Source organism: Ambystoma mexicanum, chromosome 11, assembly GCF_040938575.1.
Source record: "Ambystoma mexicanum isolate Mex_15411 chromosome 11, UKY_AmexF1_1, whole genome shotgun sequence".
NCBI classification, from domain to species: Eukaryota; Metazoa; Chordata; class Amphibia; order Caudata; family Ambystomatidae; genus Ambystoma; species Ambystoma mexicanum.
This window is the reverse complement of record NC_090934.1, coordinates 1,016,700,224-1,016,723,612: the sequence shown is the minus strand read 5'-3', so window position 1 is coordinate 1,016,723,612 and position 23,389 is coordinate 1,016,700,224. Positions and strand designations below refer to the sequence as shown.

At 47.4% G+C, this 23,389-nt stretch overlaps 1 protein-coding gene across 1 annotated transcript in view; it reads left to right on the top strand.

Moving 5' to 3' along the window:
* The first annotated feature begins 786 nt into the window (after positions 1 to 786).
* The window catches only part of LOC138504048 (uncharacterized), a 1,098,987-nt gene continuing 1,076,384 nt past the window's right edge, over positions 787 to 23,389 (top strand). The window contains exon 1 of the mRNA XM_069624235.1: positions 787 to 941. Coding sequence (XP_069480336.1) covers positions 854 to 941 — 88 coding nt within the window. The 5' untranslated portion in view covers positions 787 to 853. The remainder of the gene's footprint in view (positions 942 to 23,389) is intronic.

The window sequence follows — 23,389 nt, the reverse complement described above, 5'->3', positions numbered from 1 at the left end:
GGGGACAAAATGGCCACCGCGCGTATGCTGCCCTTCCCCCTGCATGTGGAACGAGAGGATTTCTCCCTCGTTCAGTGAAAAAATGTGCATTAATAAATTCACCGCCGGGACCGGGCATAGCGTATTCCTTGTCGCCACTGTTACAAGTCTCTGGGGGAGTCCCCCCACCGTAGCGCTCCGTGAGCCTCGGGCCTCCTCCCTCCTGAATGACTCACACAGAGACAGAGTTCTCTGCTCAGGATCCCCGGTCGCGTATGCTGCAGCTGGGAACGCCCCCTTTATTTATAGTGCAGGAGGCGGCGTGCAACGTCACGCCGCCACGTGCGTTCCCTTAAAGGGGACAGCTTCACACATAGCATCTTCAGTTAGCCCAATAAAGGGTATCAAAACCTAACCTGCATCTTGTGTGTCTTATAGTTATATGCAATTCACTTGGACAGATCCACGGAATCATTCCATGCATAACTTCACCTATATACAAACTACATGACGTTTCAACTTACTGAAAAAACGAACAATCGCTCGTTTTCAATAATTACAATATATAACAGAACAGAAGCACGTTAAAGCGTTTTACAGTCTGCCACAGAGGCATCGAATTCAAAAATAATACAATGAGTCCGTGGGTACCTACATTTTTTACCGTCATTCACCTCAGAATGTTTATATTCTACCTCTGTTGGGAATCGTACACGCGTGGAGACGTTCGAGATCTCCTTACGCAGCAGGAACAAAGGTCTTCGAGCGCGTAGCCAGCACGTGTCGAAGGAAGGAACGGTCCGACTATGCATCTCGGTTTGTAGCGCCATGGAAACGAGGCCCAGCGGAAGGGTTCGCTGCAGCCTCTTCAGAGATGCGGCTACAGACCCTGTTCCGGCTGCTCCTGTTCGCCGCTGGCCTAGTGGGCCAAGCTGGCGCTGGGAACATGACTTCAACGAACGGTGAGTGAATGTTACCCAGTAAGGGAGCGATCAGGCCGACCGAAGGATCGGGGAACTTCTCAACGTATATGGACGGGCCCTTGCTGTCGGGGTGAGTGGGTGTCCTATCAGAGGGTGCAATCACGTTTCAACAGATTCTTTGGTTACTTTAGGGGTTAAACCTGTTGCTTAGATGGGCCATATCAGCATTGAGGGTAGGGGAATCTAATTATGAAAGTGGAAATCCTATATGCTGCTGTGGAACGATGTTGCTTGTTGGAGTATCTTTATGCTCGGATACAATTCCAAAGATGTTCTAATGTTGTGAATGGTCAATTGAAATTAAATACTTTTGTTGTGTTGTTAGGGACATGACCTATGGGCTCTGCCTTTTCTAATGATCAAAAAATAGTCCCTAGGAACAGACGAAATATCACCCATAGTCGAGTTTTTCTTTTTTTCTTTGCATTTTAGTTCTTGCCTGGATTTATAATGGAGAAATCCAGGACAAGTTCCAGAAGGTAAATACAGTAAAAAGCAGGACTGGACAAGTATCTCCTGAATGGAGTTTGGCATGAATGCACATTTATGTTAATTTTTGACTTTTAAGAGGTATAATAATACTGTTTCATTAAGCAATGGCTTGATTATTATACACACCACGATGTAAAGCAACCCAGCACGTGCAATTGGAGTACTGTTTTGTAGCTTTTATTTTTCTCATGCTGAATGAAAATTAGAGCTACCAGAGTGCAAATTAATGGCATGCCAGCATGTTTCCTTTCAGAACGGACGCACAGAGACACATTAACGGTCTGTTCATGATCTGAAGGCTATTTAACATTTCTCAAAAGGAAACACTTCATCTTGCTTTTCTAAAGAGCAGTGGATAAAATCTACATGGTTTATTTTGTAACCTACTTGGTTTTGGAGAAGGCATAGATTGCCTATTTCTTGATGGAAGAGGATACTGATGCCAGATAAGAGATGTAGAGGGTATGTGTATTTCGGGTACAAATGAATGTACCCTTGAAGACAGTGATCCATTCCTACCCCTGCTACTAAAGCACTTCTTATATAGCTGATTAAGAGTTGCTCATAGGTAATAGCTACGCCCTACCAGGCACCTTTTCAGAGAGAAGATGAGGGAGTACAGCCTTGCAAAAGGAAGTAGAGGATAGTCCTACTGTAGGAGGGGCACTGAGCAATAAAATACATTTAAAATCTGGCTGGCATAACTTCTTTTACCAAGTTCTTAGCAACAGAAATTCATTTGCCACATGACACCTGTTCAATCCTGGAATTTTTCTCCACAGGTGAGGGATGGAAGGATTGCAGGCCACCAGGGGAATAAAGCTGAGGACAGATTTGTGGGTCATTTAAACGAGACAGTTTTTGAAATTTGTATGAATGCTTTTTACAAACCATGTATTTTTCATGAATCTGTATGATGGGTACGAGGAAGGTTGATCCTAATTTACGAATTGGCAACCCCCATCGGTTCAGCCATGCACATCTGATAGCATATCTTCTCAGTGGATGCTATGGATTCCCAAAAAACAATGTAAATCATCACAACCGAACACTCACATGGCAGGATCCCTTTGCGATAGTATGCACTATGAAGTGTAAACGTGCATGGAAACCCGGGTCTGCACACATTTCCATACATTATTTTAAATTTGTATTTCAAACAGTTGTTTTGGCAGATGGGCCTACGTGCACTTAAGAGCACACTGGTGCGGTCCCCTTCGTGCAACAACTGGGGATTTTGAAAATAAGCCCCAGTATGTTGAGCCAAAACTACATTGGGTAGATTTGTAGCTTGAAAACAGAAAATTGCAAACAGAAACAAGAAAAACCTGGAATTAAAGCTCATCTTTGCCCCTTGACTAATGTGTGTATAAATCATTCTATCTTACAGGTCTTACTTTCCTTAATTGTTCTCATTGGCATCATAGGTTACAGTGCAATACACGTAATATTGATCATCAGCAAGAGAATTAGTGCTGCCAAACAGTTTCAGTTTCTCCAGCAGTTTTGTTGCTTTGTTTTTAGTAGCACAAATTCTCTGATTAGTAAGTCTTGCTTCAGGTTCTTGAGCATTTTCATTGTTCTGTCTGAAAGCATGTTAAATTCTATCAGCTTCATGGTCTTGAGATCTTCCTTTTTTAAAAAAAATGTATTTTATTAGTTTTACCAAAACATGAAGTACAGCATTCTTTAATACTACCACCTGCAGTGTATACAATAGTTGTCATCATAACGCATCAACAACTCCCCGAAACAACTCCCTCCCCCTCCGCCTCTCTCCCTCCCACCTTGCCCAGAGGACCACTGTCTCTTGCCACAAAATCCCAACTTAATTGGAACACCACTTCTCATCAATGGAGCTCATTCGCCTCTGCATTGGTCACAGCCTCCACAGTGAACAAGGATTGTACTAAGACGTTCCATTCAGTCACTCCCATTGTGGTCTCCACCCGGCCACCCACTACCACCCCCCTCCATACAGCAGTTTCAACCAATGCCCACTTCTTCAAATCTCGCCACCACTCTCTCACGTCTGGACCCTTGGGGGGATTTCCATGGATTCACACTTACACACAAGTGCCTATACGGTAAAGCACCGGCCTACCTTAAGGCCAAGATTGTGGGCTACATTCCAACCCATTCCCTTAGATCTGAGGCTCATGGCCTTATTTCAACTAACCTCCACAGAAAAGCAAACGGTTTGGGCAAAGCCTTTCCAAACCGGGTCGCTCTCCATTGGAACAAACTGCCACCAAGCCTGAGAGTTAAATACAACCTCCTCAGATTTTGAAAGCAATTGACAACCCTTTTATTTAAATAAACTAAACAACCACGAGTAGTACCTGCCTTCTACCTGTTCTTGAATTGTCAAGCATCTTGTGCTCTGTTTTGTCCACCCTGTCCACTTTAAGTTTGTATCCGTCTTCATGTGGCGCCCTGATGCCTGCGGGCTTTGGGCGCCTTACAAATAAATAAATAATCTGGCGTTTGGCTAGGATATACACTAAATCCATCATTTTACGGATACATTTTGCTCCTTTGGGGTGCCGGAAGCGGCCCAATAGGCATGCTTTCGGGGAGATAACATCTAGTTGCACCCCTCCCCTGTTCATTCTGCCCGCCACCTCCTGCCAATATTGCACCACTACCGGGCACGCCCAAAATGTGTAATATCCCTGCATCTATCGCCTTACACCTGGGGCACCTCTGCGCCCGGAAACTTGGAAATCCTTAGTAGAGTCATGTATGCCCTGTGTGTTATCAATAGTTGTATAAACTGTAGTCTCGAATTCCGTGACACCCTCCTGTGGTATCTCAATAAATCTCTCCAATTTGTCTCTGTAAAGGGATCACCCAAATCATCTTCCCATTTGCCCCTTCTCGCCAAGGGGGAGGAGGGCTGATTAGTCCGCAGGAAATCATATACCCGTGATATGGTGTGCCCTCCCTCTGATATGTCATACAGGGTGTCCACTATGGAATGATTCTCTTGTAGCTCGCTTTATGCAGGCCACCTACGTGTAATCTCCCCTTTGATCGTGCCATGCATTAAATATTGGCCTAAGTGCAATCCTGTGTGTTCCGCCAGTTCTGTAAAAGGTATAAAAGAGCATGCAGTAGATCTCACACTGTAGCCACTCTGTGAGATTCCCAGGTCCGCCATTTCTCTGCTCACCTCCTGAAGGGAAGATTTCAGTTCCTCCTTCATCTGTTCCAACTGATTTTGAAATGTATTTGTGAGTCTGGCTTCCATCCCCTTCAAACAATTCAGGAGTTCCTCCTTGTCTGACACCATGGTGTGTAGTGGTGGTGCCACTGAGTGCTCAGGTCGTTCTAGGGGGGGCGGAGGTGATTCGCTGTCTGTTTGCCGCCTGTCTCCAGCACTTTTCCAGTTGGCCTACTTGGAATTTGACCGGTCTTCTTGTTTTTGACTGTCTGGGTCTCGCTTTAGTCCCTGGCATCTGAGATGTTCTGTTGTGGGCGGTCAGTGCCACACGGGAACGGCGGGGTTACCCTCTTAGGTGTCAGAGCAAGGGAGGTCTCGCTCCCCTGCGCCTCCACTTTTCCCACTGCTTTTGTTTCGACCCCTTCTTCTGGGGTAGCACTCGGGGAAACGGTTCCACCAGCTTTGTCTATCTTAGCATATTGATATATCGCTTGTCTCAGCTTAGGGTAGAGTTGGGATGGGCCTGCTCTTTTCCCTCTTTCTTCTCCAGCAGCAAGTCACTGCCTCATCCCCCAGGGTGTGGGCTGGTTGAGATCTTCTGACCTTTGCCTATTAGGTACACCCACCAGCGGTGAGAATCTGTATGTAGAGGCTATTGGTCGGATGGGTTTGTCAGCCGATCAGCCCTGTGTACACTTGGTACTTGAGTGGAGCTCGAGTGGCGCAGGTTCTCGTTGCCCCGCAGTGGAGTTTCTATCTGTGGTGCGCCCCGACGTGGGGTGTTTGGTGAGGCAGAGACACTGCACTATACAGCCCCTCTGTGGGTATGGCAGGACTCTAGGGACATCCAGTGCTGTGTTTTTATTGCTCCGATCACACGGGGAGATGGTAGGGATCTGACACAGCCGTGGTAGAACAGGAAAAGCTGGGCTGTCAGCCTCGCAAACATTCCGCACCAAGGGGAATTTGAGTGTTGCTGGGGAGCGAGCCGCTTGGAGCAGATTTGTTTGCCCGTTGAATGAAGGTGGGGCCCTCTGTTGCTTCCGTTGTTACTTATAGTGGCCCCCAGGCAGCACTTGGTGTGTCCACTGGGTCTCTGCCGCCGCAGCGTTTGGCCTTGTGGCCAGGGACTGTACTGGGTCCCGCAGTGTGGGACCTCTATCGGGCTGTTGGAGCTGCAGATGCCCTAGTAAGGTCTGTAGGAGCTGTACCCACCGTAGGCCCTGTTGAGGGGTCGGGAGTGAAGTATTTTGCCTGAGGATTGGGGCGTAGGCGCCCTGCGGCGGTTGGTTTCCCTTTTGGGCTACGTGTCTTTTCCCCGGGTGTGGGTGCACGTACCTTTTCATGTGCAGGATCCCAGACCTGACGTGAGCTCACCGGAGACTCAGCCTGCGCGGTCACCCCCTTAGCACGGCCAGGACTCCCGGATCTTCCTGAGCCCCGGACGGCGGGGCCTCGTGTCATTTGCTGGGGAGCGGATGGGAGCCGGCGCAACCGGCGCACCCTGTCTCCTCCGTTGTCCGGTGCAACCCAGGTCCGCTGTTGGAATCGGCGGCCCGCAGCTGCCAGATGTTCTCAGGTGTTGGTGTGCCGTGAGGGGGTGCCCGCTGCAGCACCGGGCTGGTCCACTCATCCAGGACACTCAGGGTTCGGAAGGGACATGAGGCATATGGTTTCTGGGCAAACACCCCGCCCCCGCTGTACCCCGCCGGCCCGCCACACACACGGCAGGGTTTGATGGTCTGGTGGCTGCCTGTCGTTTCCTTTGCTTGTGTTGATAGGTCCGATGTAGTTTCCCTTTGATTCGGCTCCGTGTGAGCGCAGCAGGGACAGTTCTGGCACGGGGAGCCCCGGCCGTTATTCTGCATGTACCATATGGATGAGCTTCTCCCAGGAAAACAGAGGCGCGGTTTCGCCCAGGATTTGTTCTGCTGGTGCCTGGTACGGTCCCAACTCAACTGCTATATTTGTATCTGCCGGTGCAGTCGCCACTCCACAGGATTTATGATGCAGGATTCCGTTGGCTACGGAGCTCACAGCTCAAGCAGCCATCTTTGTCGGCGCCTCCTATCAATCCCCTTGTTCCTTCTTTCTTACTTTATGTCCTTTTATGCTCTCATTCTCGCTTTCCTCTCAAGCCAACCGCACGCTCCCAGGTTTCTCTATCTCTCACTTGTTTGAAAATCACTGGGTAGCGTAGCGCTGGAGAGCCTTCTTTCCTGGATGCATATGGTCAAGGTCATGGTCTCACCACCTGCCCCTCAGACAACTTTTGGACCGACATACGTCCCAAGGGAACAAGCACTTTGCTGGACACTGCCAGCTGGATGCAGCCTGTCTCGCTCTGGCTCCCTGGAGACAAAGCTTCCTAGCCACGCTGCAGCTCCTCACAAACACTGGGCAAGCGTCTCGGCACACTGTTCTCCTCCGGATCCTCCAGGCTTCTTTTCCTGCAGCTCCCTGCTCCTTGACTCCTCTGGTCCAGTCAGCAGACCCAGCTTGCTCCTTCACCTGTGCAGAACCACACCTTTTATAGTCCTCAGTGGAGTCAGGTGTGAATGATTATAGTAGAGGGCCTGACTCTGCCTGCCTTTTATTAGTGGGACAATTCAATGGTAGTTGGTAGTAGTCTTTCCTGTTTTTTAATGGTTTTTCCATAGACAATCCACATTGCTCCTGATTGCCTCTTCCTCTTTCCAGAAATTGGGAGGGGCATATGGGGTGTGATTGGAAATACTGTGGACAGACTGAGGGAGCCTGAACTTGTCTCATCCTCTTTTCAGTACCATGTGTATGGGCTTTTTTAGGTCCATTAAGATGAGTGATGCTTAATTCCCTTGTTTACTGGGGTGGGATATCTTGGAGGAAAAAGGTGAGTTCCCAGTATATCTTCTGGGTTTTGAGGAAGTAGAGACAAGGTTAGTGTTAAGAGTTGACAAAGGGACTTGGGGCCTCATTACGACTTTGGAGGTAGCCATGGCGCTATTGGCACCATGGCTGCCTCCAAAATCGCGTCCGGGTTCCCTAATGGGGAATTACCGGGCCATTCCGGGTTTGGAGGGCCCGGTAATTCCTCCTGTAGGGAACCCGGGCCCGGTCCTTCCCCATTCCCATTTGAGCGCCCATAGGGCTCAATGGTAATGGGTGCACGAGCTAACAATGGGCCGATTACGACCGGCCCGTTGTTAGCTCCCTGGTCCCCTCGCGGGACCCGCTCTGGACGTCTGGTAAAACCAGATGTCCACATCGGGTCCCGCGAGGGGACCTCGTAATAATGCGGAATGGGTTTAACAGCACTGCCACAATTAGCGGCGCCCGTTAACCCATTCCGCAATACTTGTAATGAGGCGTTTGGTCTCTCTAGATGTCCGCAAGATTTTATCTTCCATTTTGGTGAGCGAAGGTTAAGGGGTAGGATGGGACTTCAGTGACAATATTTATTTATTGATTTATTTTATTTCTTGTTGCACGCCACATGCCCATGTGCCTCAGGGCGCACATAAAACAGAGAAAACACAGCAAATACAGACAGGATCAGAGAACCAGGGACATCAACAGGGCGCCGGTTATTGATTAAATAGATATGTTTTGACCACCCTCTTAAAGGCAGAGAGTGAGTTTGCCGCTCTTATTATATCCCATGAACAAAGAGGGAGGGTAGTATGGATTGGGGCAAGGAACGGGGGAATATCATGTCTCGCTTTTGGACGCTCTCTTTGCAGTCCCCAAAGACCCCCTGCCCAGGTGATTCCCCTCGCTTGACCGCCCCCAGTGTTGCGATCCAAGAGCGATGGCCCTCCCCTGGCCACCTGAGCAACAGATCCCCAGGGACTATTTGTGAGAACACCCTCTGGTTTCTCACATCCCCCACAATTGCAACAAGTGAAGTCTTCATGTCTCCCACTGCCAAAGGTATTCTTACAGTATGCTTCTCAAATGCATATATCCACTTCCCAACCCCGGCCGTAAGGGGTGGGAGCATTTTGATCAAATTATTCGTATCCATCTGTGCCCACGGCACATAATGTGCCCTTATGCAATAATGACAGTTGTGTGCCTACTCCCCGCCTTGCTTTCTGTGCAAAACGTCCCTTTTTCCATGCTACTGCTACCCACCCAAACCTGCTCCTCAGTTGTTCGCCCCACTAGCTTTCTACCCTTGGCATAATTTCTGGGGCCCTTTGTGCCTCACCTTCCTCGTCCTCTGTTTCTTCCACACTGACCCATTCTCCTTCCTGCACCCCTTGATGTGTCTCCCTGTCCGACGTTACTGTCCCATAGCCTGTGCTTTCCGCCCCTCGATCTCCACTACCGTGCTTCTCAACATACACATCCTTAATAGCAGTGCTATCCAGTCTAAACAAAATGTCTGCAGCCCTCCACTCGTCCAAACCACACCTCAATTTGTTCTCCCCTTCTTTTATTGCCCTAAAACGGGCAAACACTGCTCGTGGCACCTCTAATGCCTACTCTAACTTTCTGTGATTTGGTTTCCAGCTGTGTACTGCTGTTTGGGGTTGGTCGATATTAGGGTGGGGCAGTGGCAGGCAGGGGCACATATGTTATGTTGGTGTATCCTGTGGCTGGGCGGGCGGTAAGTGGATAAAGCCCCTCCCTAGGCACGGGCTGCGGCGCGTCCTCTGATGCTGTTGTGTTTAGTATATTTGAGGTGGCACTATCTTCGCATCGGGGCATGTATACAGCGGTATCCTCTAGATCCTCTACCATTTTCCAGAAGTCTAAAATTTCTTTTCGCTTCTGCAGTTTACTTTTAACTTTTATACTTAGCAGTGAGGAACATGCTCATGTGCTCTAGTATCTCTCTATTATTAGTACCATGCTATGGCCAGGGGCGGGGCCTTCCCCCATGGGTCTCTACTATCCACTGTTTGTGATACTTCTCTATCTTATCCTTGTACAATGGCAACGCATTATATATGTACTCCAGCGGAGTCATCACCCCCATATTGACACTTATATATTCAAAAGAAGCTTCTAGTTATGCATCGCACACAATGTTAATATAGCCGTCACTGCCAGTCTTCCGTCCTCACCTCCCAGTCGCCCTTGTCCACTCCTCCCCCCCTTAGTGCACACTTCCGCACTTCTCACACTCAACTCTTCCACAGGGCCACCCTCAGACTCCACTAAATGTACAATAATAATTCAATACACTAAAACAATAAACTAAAATAATAAGCTAAAACAACAACCACTACACTGCCTCCAGCCCGCACCCGAAATGTATTGGGCACAGGATTCTGAGCTCTATAATTATACAGAGCTCCTACTTTTGTATCCTCCTTATCATAATATAAAATGGTGCCCCCTTCTCCCCTTAGTTGGAAAGGATCCCACAAGCCTGTTTTCCTCTTTGTTATCTCAATAATAATAAAAATAATGCAAAAACTCGCCAATTGGCCTTTCGCACTCCCCACTCACTCTCGCCCCCGCTGTTGCTCGCAAGAGGTGCACTTCTGCGTGTTCACCTAAGCTCCTCCGCCACGGGGTCCCAACAATGACCTGCACCCTCCTAGGAGCCACGCCCCGCTTCAAAGAGCAGACAGGAATTTTTTGAAAGTAACTCCTGTACTCCACTGTGGTTGCGCGTTTGGGACTGGTCACTGTAGGTGGGCGCGGCCCCTCCAGAGAGGCCTGGAAGCCTCCGCCTTTGTGGGGGTCGCTGGGATCACATCAGGGACACCAAAGATGTAGAGACACCCCTCAGCGCATACACCAGAAAAAATGCAACCCACTAGGGAAAAAAGCCCAACACACCTCTTGCAAGGAGAGCAAAGTTTTATTTCCACAAAAATAGAAATGTACCAGCAAAGCACTCTGCTGCCACGGGAACGTTCTGCCAAAATCAGTATGAGCAACACTTTATGAAGGCACACAGCGTCATCGGTGATGTAAATTACATAATGTACAAATCCAAATGGCTGGTTGGTGTGACCCTATACATAGGCTACCTGCTCCATAAGAGATGCCAGGGCATTGGTCCCAGCCCCTTCTGTCCATCTTCTTCCACGTGGGCTCCTCCTTGCACATCATCAGGCATGAAGCTACAACTAATGGTGATTATGTGAAGAAAAACAATGCAGTCTCTAGCTCTAACCTGATGTAAACCTGGTACTGCAGACAGGGGCTAAGAGGATACTTCGAGGTCATTGCATCGCACACACTAACTCGATTCCAGACACGTCAGAGCCCATACAAAGCTCCCCACCCACGTTTTGGCTATGTTGTTTTACCTCTCCTGGCACCTCGCAGCACAAATCACGTGACTGGCGGTGAAGGCAACTGATCCCTGTTTTCTGATCTTTTCTGATAGATTGGGGGTTTAACAGCTTTATGGTCGATGGTCTGGGACTGACCGTTACCGTGGAATGCTGGGGGTCTTCGGATGGGGGTATCTGGGTGCTATTACTTAGAGCTGGGATATGGAAGGTCAGAGGCTTATGCCCTCCTACTCGTGGGATCACTTTTCGCAGAGAGCTCTCAACCCCCTTGTGGCCTTGCATGGCACATTCCTTCTGGGATACAAATGCTGGCACTGTGCGACAATGAAAGGTCTATGAATCTCTGTAGCTCTGGGCGTTCTCACTGGTACCCATGCTACAACCTATTCCCTTATTCTTGCATGCATACACTTATTTCCATGTGCGTGTGGCTTGAGCCACAGCCCTGGTTGCAGCGCAGAATTAGGCCTCAATTTCAATATGTCTGCTACTATCTAAAAAGGCGTTTCATTCCCTATATACTGTAAAGCTAAAGCATGCACCACCCTCCCCACAGTGTAGCCCCTGGCAACACCGCCCTCCCCCTGTAACCTCCCAGTGCCCCTCCTGCACACTCCCAGGTCTGCATCCAAAAGCGCTGGGGGGGCCTGGGATGATCGCTGCACTTCCCTGCATTACCCTCTCCTTTTGCAATTACAGTGTTGGGCAAAGTTATTTCTGTTTAGCTTTAGATTGTGATTTTTCTTTCCTAAGTGGCTCGCTGCTTGTAGTTTCTTTAGTTATTCAGGGCTCTGTGCCTAGTATTCACTGTAATTTGAGAACAAAGTTAGAAAGATGATCTCTTCACTCCATCAAGTAAATTAAAGCGCAAGATTAGTCTGGCTGCATGATTCACAGACTTTAGTTCAGGCAGGACTGATTCTGCCCTTGCATCCTCCTGCGGTTACTAAATTTAGTATCATTACATTGGGTAGAAATAATGTTTATTGTAGGGTTTAGAATAGGGAGGTATCTGTCGTTAGGCACTAGATACACATTTTATATTATTGCTATGATTGTTATTGTTAATCTTTTAATAATGAATACGGATTTTATGTGTTATTTATATATCTAAAGGCTGCTTCAAGGCACTGAGTGGGCATTGGAACAAAGACAGCTGAACTGAATAGTTTTTATTATTGTTTGTAAAAACTATTTTAGTTGAACAAATACATTTTGAATTGAAATGGAATTGAACATTGACTGCTGAACTGTCATGTTATGTTAGAGTTGTAGCATATCGGCGTGGCCAAGAGAAAATTCTCGGTTGTGCAAGGTTGACCTTGATGGTACCTGATTGAAGGGGAAGAGTGGGGGTTGTTTGCATGCTGTTTATTTATTTGGTTTATGCATTTTCTTTCTGGAATGGGTTGAACGCTATCGCAATAAAGACATAATGTAATATTGTGTCATTATGTATTCAATGAAAAATATACTTTAAAACACTTCCAGACCAAATTCCTTTGAAAGCTTTTTTTTAGCCATTTTGCAAACATTGACAGTAACTTACCTTGCTAGGTTTTATATGAACTTGATATCAATGTTTTCTTCTTAAGAAGTCGCTTGTCCTGGTAAATTATACTATTTGGATCTCCTGGAAGAAGAAAAAAGTGAATAAGACCGATGGAGATAAAAAAAAGAAAAAACCCCAGATGGAATATATGGATCCTAAAGAAAACTCAATCTTGCCTTATGTGATGAACCCGGTGGAGTCATCACTGAATTCCTGGTGGTCACCTCCTCCCATGTGGCCAGGGGACGGCAGCCGCTACCTGATCCTGACCGTGGGGGTGGTATTATGAGGAAGGATCACATGGGAGGAGACAACCTCTGGGGAGATGTCATGGCTTCATCGGGTGAGACATGGTTTCCCCCATTCTCCCTTGAAGATAACCTTCCCATATCTAATAACCTTATGGTCTATTGTCATACATCTACTCATACTCTTCTAGAAAATAGGGAAACCCCTTTGCCCAAATATATAGACCTATTCTCCACCTATGGTCTACCTTGTGAAACCTTTGAAAATACTTATTCATACTGTTGGAATCAATTTGCATCAATGGATTCCATGTCCCAGAATTCTCAAAGTACTGGGACAAAGAAGATGAATCAAAGAATACAGATTGAAGGAGGCCGCAAATTCAGCAAGTGCTCTAGTGTTCGCTCACATGCACTTGGGCCGGTAAGTTCAAAAGGCAGACACAGAGAGGCTGGTGAAGTGAGGAGGCTCGCTGACGAAGCAAGAAGAAGCTGCTGCACCAGGACATGCTGCGCGAAAGCCACAAGCCGATGAGGGACTCCTGGGCATTCGCAGGTGACCAACGGCAGTGCTTCACTTACCAGAGCCAAGAAGGAAGCAGAGTAGGCTTGTGGAATCTCCTAGAGACGGACAAGAGAAGCAGAAGCAGTCTCAAGAAGGAAACGAGCAGGAGTCCTTTACCGGTTGACCGCAGGAGAATCCATGAACATCATTCAGGACAGGTGAATCCTCCCAAAGACAGTGGGGAACCCGGGGCATATTGGTGACCACACCAAATGCAGATAATTGTGCACAACCTAACACAGAGCGAGAGAGCGAAAGGGAAATTAACCACAAACAAAACCCTTACTGATAGATGAATGGGTGCAAAGCAAGGAAATGGAAAACCCGAGTAAGATAACATATCAAGAGGATACATTAACCAATGCAGTTGATAAGCAGTTCTGGAAAAGGGCAAGGGCCTATGATTACAAGCGAGTGAGAACAAGAAGCCCTAACAGGAGAGTATACGAGGCAATTACAGGTGTGAGAATGCAAGAAGCCCTGACAGGAGACTATACCAGGCAATATCAAATGTACAAAATCCAAACAATCTTGAGAGATAACATCAGGAGTAGACAATGGATTGTTCTAAGCAGGAGAAGAGAAACCCCCCTGGTAGAAAGATATACCAGGAATCTTGAAAGAGACAAAGCTACAAAGTCAACCAAGTTCTTTTGTAAAAGTGACTGTTGGCCAAGAAAGGCCCAGAGAACTGTTATGTGTAACACATTCAAGAACAAGGAAGAATACAGGGGGAGGGAAGCACCCTCTGGAACAAAGATCATTGTTCTTGGAGAACATTTGTGTTGGAGCCATTTATTATTTCTTTATGAACACTTTTTCAAACCATCCATGGTTAAAGTCATTTCCCTTCCACCTTACTGTTAATTTTATAGTGTGCGGGCAGAATAGAACTTTGAATACAGGACAATTTGATTTGGACATTCTGATGCAGACAGATCCTTTGTTTTGGTTTAGGTAGGGACATTCCTCTTATAACAGGGTCAAAGGGGACTTATCCCAACTCCTTTTATTTTCAATAAACGTCTTTAACCAAAAGCATGGCTAACTTGTGTCCGAGTTTCATTCCTGACTCCTGACATTTCTTAATAAGAGACTCCATCAGGATGGTAAACAAAGACTATAGTCCCCAAAAAGGTGCCATTCTAAAGCAACCTATGTGTGAATCTCTTGGTGAGGGATTGGCTCTTCAAGAGAGAACTAAAATTGATCAAGAAATGTCTACTGTAAGTTCTAGTACCCCTTCTGTAGGAATAAAAGCATTCAAATGGATTAATAACGATGCAGTAATAGAAATAAAAAACAGCAAAGACAATATCAGGTATAAACTTTGATCAATGTTTTCACCTTAACAAAAGAGAACCCCAGGACAACTGAGGCAAATTAAATATTTGATTTAAAAAAAAATCTTTTATGATCAAGGTGAGCTATTGTTAAATAGAACGTACCCTCAAAGGTAATTTTCCATGATTCCATCATTACATGCGTTGGTCTCAAGAGACATTAACTTAGTCGAATGTATAGACTCAAAGAGCGTTGACTGCGTGGCAGTACATCTGCATTCAAAATTAGTATATAATTTACTTATGAACACAATCAACACCTTATCATTTGGTATAGACATGTTCCCTTTTAAGAAAATAATGAGCAATCAAAGTGTACATTTTGCTGAGAAATCTTCTTTTGCAAAAGGAATGATGCCCATAACAAATGAAATTCAGAAAGATGCGCTAATTTGCACATTAACCCAAAGAAGTGACAGGCAAGTCCACATAGGAGTGAAACAGGAAGGAAAAGAGAAAGCAGGAGTGGGCTGGTCTTGGCTCTCAAATGTATTGACAACAAAGATGAAGAGCCGATGAAATACTAACACCTTTTATTGTGAAGGATTGAAAATTATATTTTGGAACTGGAGAGGTTGTAATATTTTCCTAAGCATTGGTTCCGGCAATATTATAGATTACCAAGAATTCCATTTACTAGAAGTCTGATTTGATTACTCCTTATTTAGATAGATACTCTATCTTTTTTTTTTTTAAAGAAAGAAGAAAGCAAAAAAGACATAAATGGGAGACCATAGGGGGGCTTACATTTAGGAGAGGATAATACCCTTGGTCTCACCGTAAAGAAATGGCACACCAATTGTGATCTCAGCATGGCTGTGAGCCTTAAATGGAGAACATCTGTCTTGTATTGATCAATATTTATTGCAGTCCTGTGGTATAAACACTTAAGCTGGAGGAGAGGAAGTAGTGCATCTACAATTTATTAGTTTTTTGTGAGCAAAGCAATTGTTAGCATAACCAAATAATTATATGTGCATGAAACAGAACCAACCATGCTTATTGGATTTTAAAATTAGAAGTTCCAGATACCCCATTTAGGAGCCACAAAGGTGGATCTTGGAGTCAATAATCAATGGAATAGTTTGAAATGGATGTCACTACATCAAAAAAGTGGTTCTATTTGACTTGTCCAAAGTTTTATAAGGCCATAGAAAATATGGCAGAATTAGATAGCTCTAGGTCCCCCTGCTATCTACAACACAGAGTTATCTTCATACTATGACAAATAGGAGGTATTTATCCCGTTTCGCGAAGGGGGAGCCACCCCCATTGAGACTAAGGAGGTGAGCTTGTTATGCAAGAGCCTCCCTAGTGCTTTGGGCATGCAGGATCTCAATGGGAGTAACCCCTGCCCCTTTAGGGGACAATAACGCCCAGTTGAACATAGATGTGGCATCGCCCTTAACACCAATATCCCAAATGTTTTCAGACTATAGGGGAGTGAATGATCCTGATAATGTAATTAGACAATTTGACATGTCATTTGACATGTCTAATTTTGCTGCTGATCCCTCCTTGAAGTTCAAACCCCAGGACGAATGGAATTGTGTGTCTTGTTGCAAGGAACAGCCTATAAGGGAAAAGGTTCTAACCTGGAGGAAGGAGAGACCAGCTGACATAGAGTCAATCAGATGCAGTGGAGACGTGCAGAGTGGATGCCACTGGTTTTATACGGAACCAGCACTGCCTGAGGCGGGACCAGAGAGTATACATGATGGGCTTGCAGCCCGGGGAAATTCGAAGAGCTCTGACCAAACTAGCTTCACTTGCACCCTGAGGGATGCCAACAGAGGAAGAAGAGGCATTGTTGAGCCTATGAGTAGGTTGCCGCAGGAGGAAGCTAGCGTAAGAGATGCCAGCAAGCTCATAAGAAGGCTGCCGCCAGAGAAAACCAGAGTAAAAGAAACTGACGGGCCCATGAGAAGGCTGCCATCGGAGAAGGTCAGAAAGATTCCGGCGAGCCCATGAGAAGGCCATCATCAAAGAAAGACATACCAGCCAAACCCATGAGAAAGCTGTCACCGGGGAAAGCCAGAGAAAGAGACACCGGTGAGCCCATGAGAAGGCTGCCCCCAGAAAGACCTGGAGGAAGCACTGGCGAGCCCACAAGAAGGCTGATGCTGAAAGAGGCCAAAGAAAGCACCAGCCTTATGATAGTAGGACCAGATTAGGCAGGTCTTCCTTATGTTACTACATATCTATTTTTGGAACGTGCCCTGTGTACTTTATGGTCCGACTCATAATTCTGGCACACTACAATACTTAAATACTCCCTACTTACAAACAAAAATCATCAAAATCTGCTGATGTTATTTGCAAAGAAACATGTTACTATGAAGACAGTGTGAAACAAACATTTATTTCATAAAGTGAATAACCAGTACATATAAACACACAATTAAGGACAGTCGTATGGGTAATACAATTCTTAAAGTGCTGAAAAAGTTCATATAACGCCTTATATCCAAGGAAAATGACATTTCACACTCTTATAGATCACATATCTTTTTGATTCAGTGATCCTGATACAGTCAAATACAACTACTATATAGCTGGAGGTATCCTTCCCATGTGCGGCCTTGCTCCCATTCTGGCGCTATACATTAATAGTCATCCATGTGTCAAGCCAACATGTTTTGTTCCATCAAGGCAATGTGGGAAATTCATCAAAGGGCATGTGTGTGGTAATACAAGGACTGTATGCGGTGGGACGCAGAAATAATGTGTAAGAGTAATGTGGGGGTAATTATAGGAAGACAACCGGCTCATGTTGTGTGGTTGTATTCTTGTTGTACATAGGTACTACTGCCTACACAGTACTAGTGAGGTACTACGGGAGCACGCTGAATTGTCCTGATCCCACAGGGCTACAGATATATGTTTGACTCTGGGGGGCGTGGCTAAGGAGCCATGTAGGAAGACATGTTTTCTCTGAGGCTCCTGCAGATCCGTATATCATCCTAACGAAAACCTCATGAAAATGTGAACAATTGTTCCAGAATTGAAAGGACATGTGTAGTATGCCTCTGAGCATAGGAGTATACACTGTGGCACTGCAGCACAGCGCGGCCGCATTATTAGCAGTCATAGAAGATTCAGAAGAATCCACTGCGGCGGTGAGGAAGTGTTGTGTCTTGACTGCCGTGTAGTCAGAAGATTCCTCTGTCCACAAGTGCCGCACAAAGAGAGTCAAAATCACTCTCTGTACAACCTTTGAGGCCACAGTGGGAGATGATCTTCCGGAGCCGTGGACTTCTGGGAACCACTGGACCACTGCAATTAAATCACTGGTTAAGTATCAAGCCTAGACAACATTCACAAACCAGACAACAAAGAAGCGGAACGGTCTTACCAATGGGTGACAGTGATGTTTCTTCTGAACCTATAGGAGGGGTTCCGGGACCCACCAGAGCCTTGTTCCCGGCACAGGCAGTAAGCTCAGGAGATAGGTGGTGATGCGTGTGCCAGGCCCACCTGATGTTAGAATCCAGGCAAGGAAACCAAGAGACGTAGTACCAAGGGATGTAACCAGTAGTAGTCCAGAAAGCAGTGCTTAATTCGTAACAAGATTTCCAAATAACCAAAAGCCGGAAGCCAGGGAAATCCGATAGCAGTCCTTTAATTCAATCCGAGGACAGTTCCCAAACAATCCAAACGTGAGTGATCGAAGTGCCGAACAGTGTACAAGTAAACAGCTGTGAAGCACCGAGTACTATGATGCGGCTGTTTAAATACTGGCGCTACAATTGTTTTCCGGTCACGTGACCCACGACCGCATCACGTGATCGTGCCTTAGTAACACGTGAGCGGGAGGCGTTGGTCACGTGACACGGAAGCGGGGAGCGAGGCCAGTCCCGCAACCGCCAAGGAACACGCCAATGGAGGGGGCGTCTCCGCGAGCGGGTGGCATGCTGAAACACACGCCTTGGCACACAGGGAGTCGGGGAGAGCACATGTGGGTCCCGGACCCGGGCAAGAGGACGGGGTGGAGTGGAGGTATGGGTACTGGAGGTTTGGGGAGGGACTTTGGGGATACCGGGAACCCCGAGGGACGTAACAGGAAGATGGCGGCCGCCTGGTGAACAAAGGAAACAGCGGGCTGGGGCGGATCGGGTGCCCGATCACAGAGGTTCCAGATATTTTACAACAGAGGTGCTTGGAACACGTAAGGAGCTGGCCGAGTGTACTACAGGCATCGGATTGATCCTGACACCCTGAGCGGACCGTGAACAGAATACAGCCAGTACAGAGACCCGCTGTATAGGCTGCATTATGGGTGCCTGAACAGCCTTAGGAGCGGACTGCGGCACAGATGCGGCGGACGCTCTGACGGGGTTGTGCCCGAGCAGAGAAACATAGGGACACAGGCTTCGGGAGTTGGAGCGGGCACGCTGGCTACAAGGCACTCCAAGCCTGTAATTGACATCATGATCACGCTGGCAGTAATACATATGTATCAGAGAAATGTTTCCGGATCAGAGCTGCAGCATTCGTTTCAACTTGTGCGGCAGGGAGTGCCAGGGCTCTGGATAAAGCACACAACAATGGATGTATAAAGCAGAGGGGTGGCCAGATACAAAAGGGGCACAGTGCCTGCAAAGCCCTGCAGCCTCACTGTGACACCAAACTATAGAAAAGGCTTGCCGGTTACATTGTATCAGTGTGCGGGCGGCTGAATCAGGACAAACGGAGGCACGTAAGAAGACCGCACACTGCAGGACGATAACAGCCTGCACACACTCGCAGACAAATCATACGGATATTTTTGTCGCTTAAGGCCAGCATAGCAGAGACGTGGGATGCGCTTCCGAAAATGGGTAACTGCTCAGACGAACAGTGAATGACGGATTCTCTTTCTCCTATAGGGCCTGCAGTAGCACCAACACAGGCCCCCAAGACCCAGGACGCGTAGACGGCGAGGGGCCCCACTAAGAGTCAGAGAGCATAAATAGGAAGAAACAACAGCGGGCAAGGACGTGGAAGAACATAATCTATTCGCGTCATGACACAGATAGCGCACGAGAACTTTCATTACAGCCCCCTGAGGGCAACATACCCCAGCACGGACTATCCCTGAGGCGCTAAAACCATATTTCTGTGCACCTGCAGAGAAACATATGGCGACGCCAAGATGGCGAATAAGCAGACCGAGGGGAAGGGCAAACAACCCACGCTGGAGGAATACGCGAGAACGCCGCAAATGTCAGAAGGGGCCAGAAGTAAGGAAAAAACCCCAGCCGCAGACACCGTCTTGGGGAACAAAGACTGGCAGATCCTGGAAGCAATTGCAGACCTGAAACTTACATGGGAAACTAAACTGGAATCGGTCATGGTCGAACTGAAGGCTGCACTAGAACTTAAAGTGGGCGCAGTACAGGAAGAGGTGAATCACCTCAGGCAAGACATCAGAACGCTGGCAGAACGCATGGACGAATTGGAAAAAGAGATGACCCCGAACACAGCTGCATGCGCGTCTCACAAATCAGAGATTCACATCTTAGAACAACGCGTGAGTAACCTGGAAAATAGGGCAGAAGAAGCGCAGGGACGTGCCCGGAGAAACAACGTATGCATTGTGGTACTACCGGAAGGAGCAGAGGGATCAAACCCCGATGACTTCATCGAAACAATGCTGCTGCAGGAAATAACGGGAGGATTGTAGACCCAAGGATTCGCAGTGGAACGGGTACATAGGGCCTTAACGCAGAGGCCACCACCAGGGGCCCCACTGAGGCCAATCATCGCCAAAATCCCGAACTATCGAGACAGGGAGAGAATCCTGGAATTTTTTCGGAAGGGAGGAACGATGCAGAGGGCATCAGTGAACATCACAGCATACCAGGATTATACATTGATGGTACAAAGACGGCGCATGAACTATGGTGCAGTGAAAGACGGCTGCGGGAAGCAGGGTATAAGTACATGCTGATATGCCCTGCGAAACTGAAGGTGTACCATCAGAACAGAGCACTCCTCTTCGACACCACAGAAGAGGCATCAGATTGGCTGGACACGCAGAACTGTCCATCGGAGACTGGCACCCAGAAGAAAGGCGGTGCAGATAAGTAACATAAAGGCTGCAGTACCTACAGTTCCACGGACTCAGACATTGGGACTTGAATATAAGATAGGGCGTGGGCAGTTGTGTCTTTGGCTACGTAGACGTCATTGATAAGTATACTTAGGTACGGAGATATAGAGTAAATTGCAGGACCCCCATGGAACACGCTATTATACCCCTGTGAATAGATCAGTTAGGATACCGATAGATTGGTAGCACCCTGCTGGGTTCCTGATCTCGGCAACTCGAGATAGAACCAAATGCGGGAGAGCCTGAGATCCAGGGATGGAGCTGGGCACCAGTTGGGAATGGGTTGGGGGGGGGGGGTTTAAGGGAATGTGTGCAGTGCACAAAGTTGGGGGAACTGGGAGAGGGGGAATTAGATGGGGAGTTAACGTTGAATTTAGACGGGGAACGAGCCCATACTCATGCCAAAATAAGATTGAGAGATGAATAGATAGGGTGGCAGGGGGAACAAAACACGGATGGCAACGGGAAGTCTCAGAATTGTAACTTGGAACGTGAGGGGTCTTAACAGTTACTTGAAGAGGAACAAGGTAATGTCGAATCTGAGGAGGCAGAAAGTGGACATAGCATTATTACAGGAAACCCACCTCACCAAAGACAAACTTATGAAGGTCAAGAAAAAGTGGAGAGTGACCACCGTGGGAGCGACATATTCAGCTTATGCCAGGGGGGGGGTGATTACCTGGGTAGCACCTCATGTGCCGTTTCAGATGCTCCAAGTTATGGTGGAGCCAGACGGGAGGATGATTGTAATACGGGGGCTGCTGGAGAATAGAGAATTGAGCATCATAAGTACCTATGCCCCCAACCATGACACAGGGGCGACCTTATATGGCAAAGTTGTCCCCCTCCTGGGAGGTGCGATTATGTGGGGGGGGGATTTCAACTGCACGTTATAAACCCAAAATAGATAGGTCCGATACGAAACTAGATAAGCCCACCCCCGCCACAAAAGCCCTACAGGCCTTGCTGAGAGACTTTGGGCTAGAGGATATCTGGAGACAGCAACACCCAAATGATAGGCACTACTCACACTACGCAGCCCCACAAAACCTCTACACGAGACTGGATTATATGTTCGCTGCCTCCGAACTCATGGGTGAAATGGTGGGCTCGGAGTATAAGGCAAGAACGCTATCAGACCACTCCCCTTGGTGGTGGAGTGGAGACACCAGCCCCCCAGAGCAAGAATTCCAACATGGAGACTTAGAGCCGAGGCCCTACGGGTCTCGGCATTCCGTGAAGACCTAAGGGAGGAAATTATCGAGTACTTTGACACTAACACAGGGAGTGTGAAGTCGGAAGAAACTCTATGGGAGGCGTTTAAAGTGGTAGTAAGAGGTGCGGCTATATCTAAATCTAGAGGTCTCGAAGGGGGTATAGAGCGAGAGCTGCAAGAGACAGAGAGGAAATTGGAAGCAATGATGCGGAAAGGGGGCACCTCACAGGAGAATGGCGAACAAGTGAGCCAATTACAGCAAGTCAACAGGGAGCTCTGGGAACGACTATGCAAATTGAATTATAAGAAATACATTGAAAGGCAACATGCAGGGGGGGGGGGACAAAACAGGGAGGCTGCTGGCATGGCTATATAAAAATGAGACGCAGAGAACGGTAATCAGAGAGATAACGGGAGAAGAAAGGCAGATCTGGAACACCCAGGAGGGAGTGAACGAGGGGTTCCTTAGATTTTACGAACGCCTCTATGAAGATACAGGGGAGGAAGCAGGGCGGGAGATGCCGGAAACATTGGAGGACATAGGATTGCCTAAATTAAATGAGGAGGAAAAGGAAAACTTGGAGGCCCCAATTACATTAGAGGAACTTGAGACAGTGGTCCTGCACTTACCCACCTGTAAGGCCCCGGGGCCAGGCGGGCTGCCCGGCGAATTTTATAAAACTTATAGGCAGGAAGTACTTTCCCACCTGCTGACCATGCTAAATGAGGCGTTCGAAAGGGGAAGGTTGCCGGAATCCCTGAGAGAAGCGGTGATTGTTCCGCTTCTGAAACTCGGTAAGCCAAGCACAGACTGCGGGTCATACAGACCCCTATCCATGTTAAACCAGGACAGCAAAATCCTTACGGCAGTGCTGGCGTATAGGCTAAAAAGGGTAATAAATAAACTCATACACCCTGATCAACCCGGATATGTCCTGGGAAGGAACATAACCGATAACTATAGGAGACTCCACCATATAATAGAACCGACAGAGAGCGAGCTTGGTGAAATGGCAATAGTCTCGCTGGACGCAATAAAAGCCTTCGACTCCGTGAGGTGGCCTTGGATGATGGCGACCCTAAAAGAATACGGGATAGGTCCTGGGTATCAGAGGTGGGTTAAGATGGTATACAGCTCCCCAGTAGCTAGGGTCAAAACGGGCGCGATAATCTCTGACAAATGGCAATTTAGCAGAGGCACAAGGCAGGGCTGCCCCTGGTCCCCCATGCTATATATACTGGCATTAGAACCATTAGCAATCTGCCTTAGACAACAATATGGGAAAGGGGGGACTGCGCCTGATATCACTGTACGCTGACGATATGTTGCTATATCTGCGCTTCCCAGAGGAAAACTTGCAGTATGTCCTAGAAGTGATGAAACACTACACAACCCTTTCGGGCATAGCAGTAAACCCTAAAAAATCCAGCATGTTTCCTCTGGGAACATACAGAGGGTCCCCACCAGGAGACCTATCTGTCTTGCAAATACCCTGGCAGATTAAAACA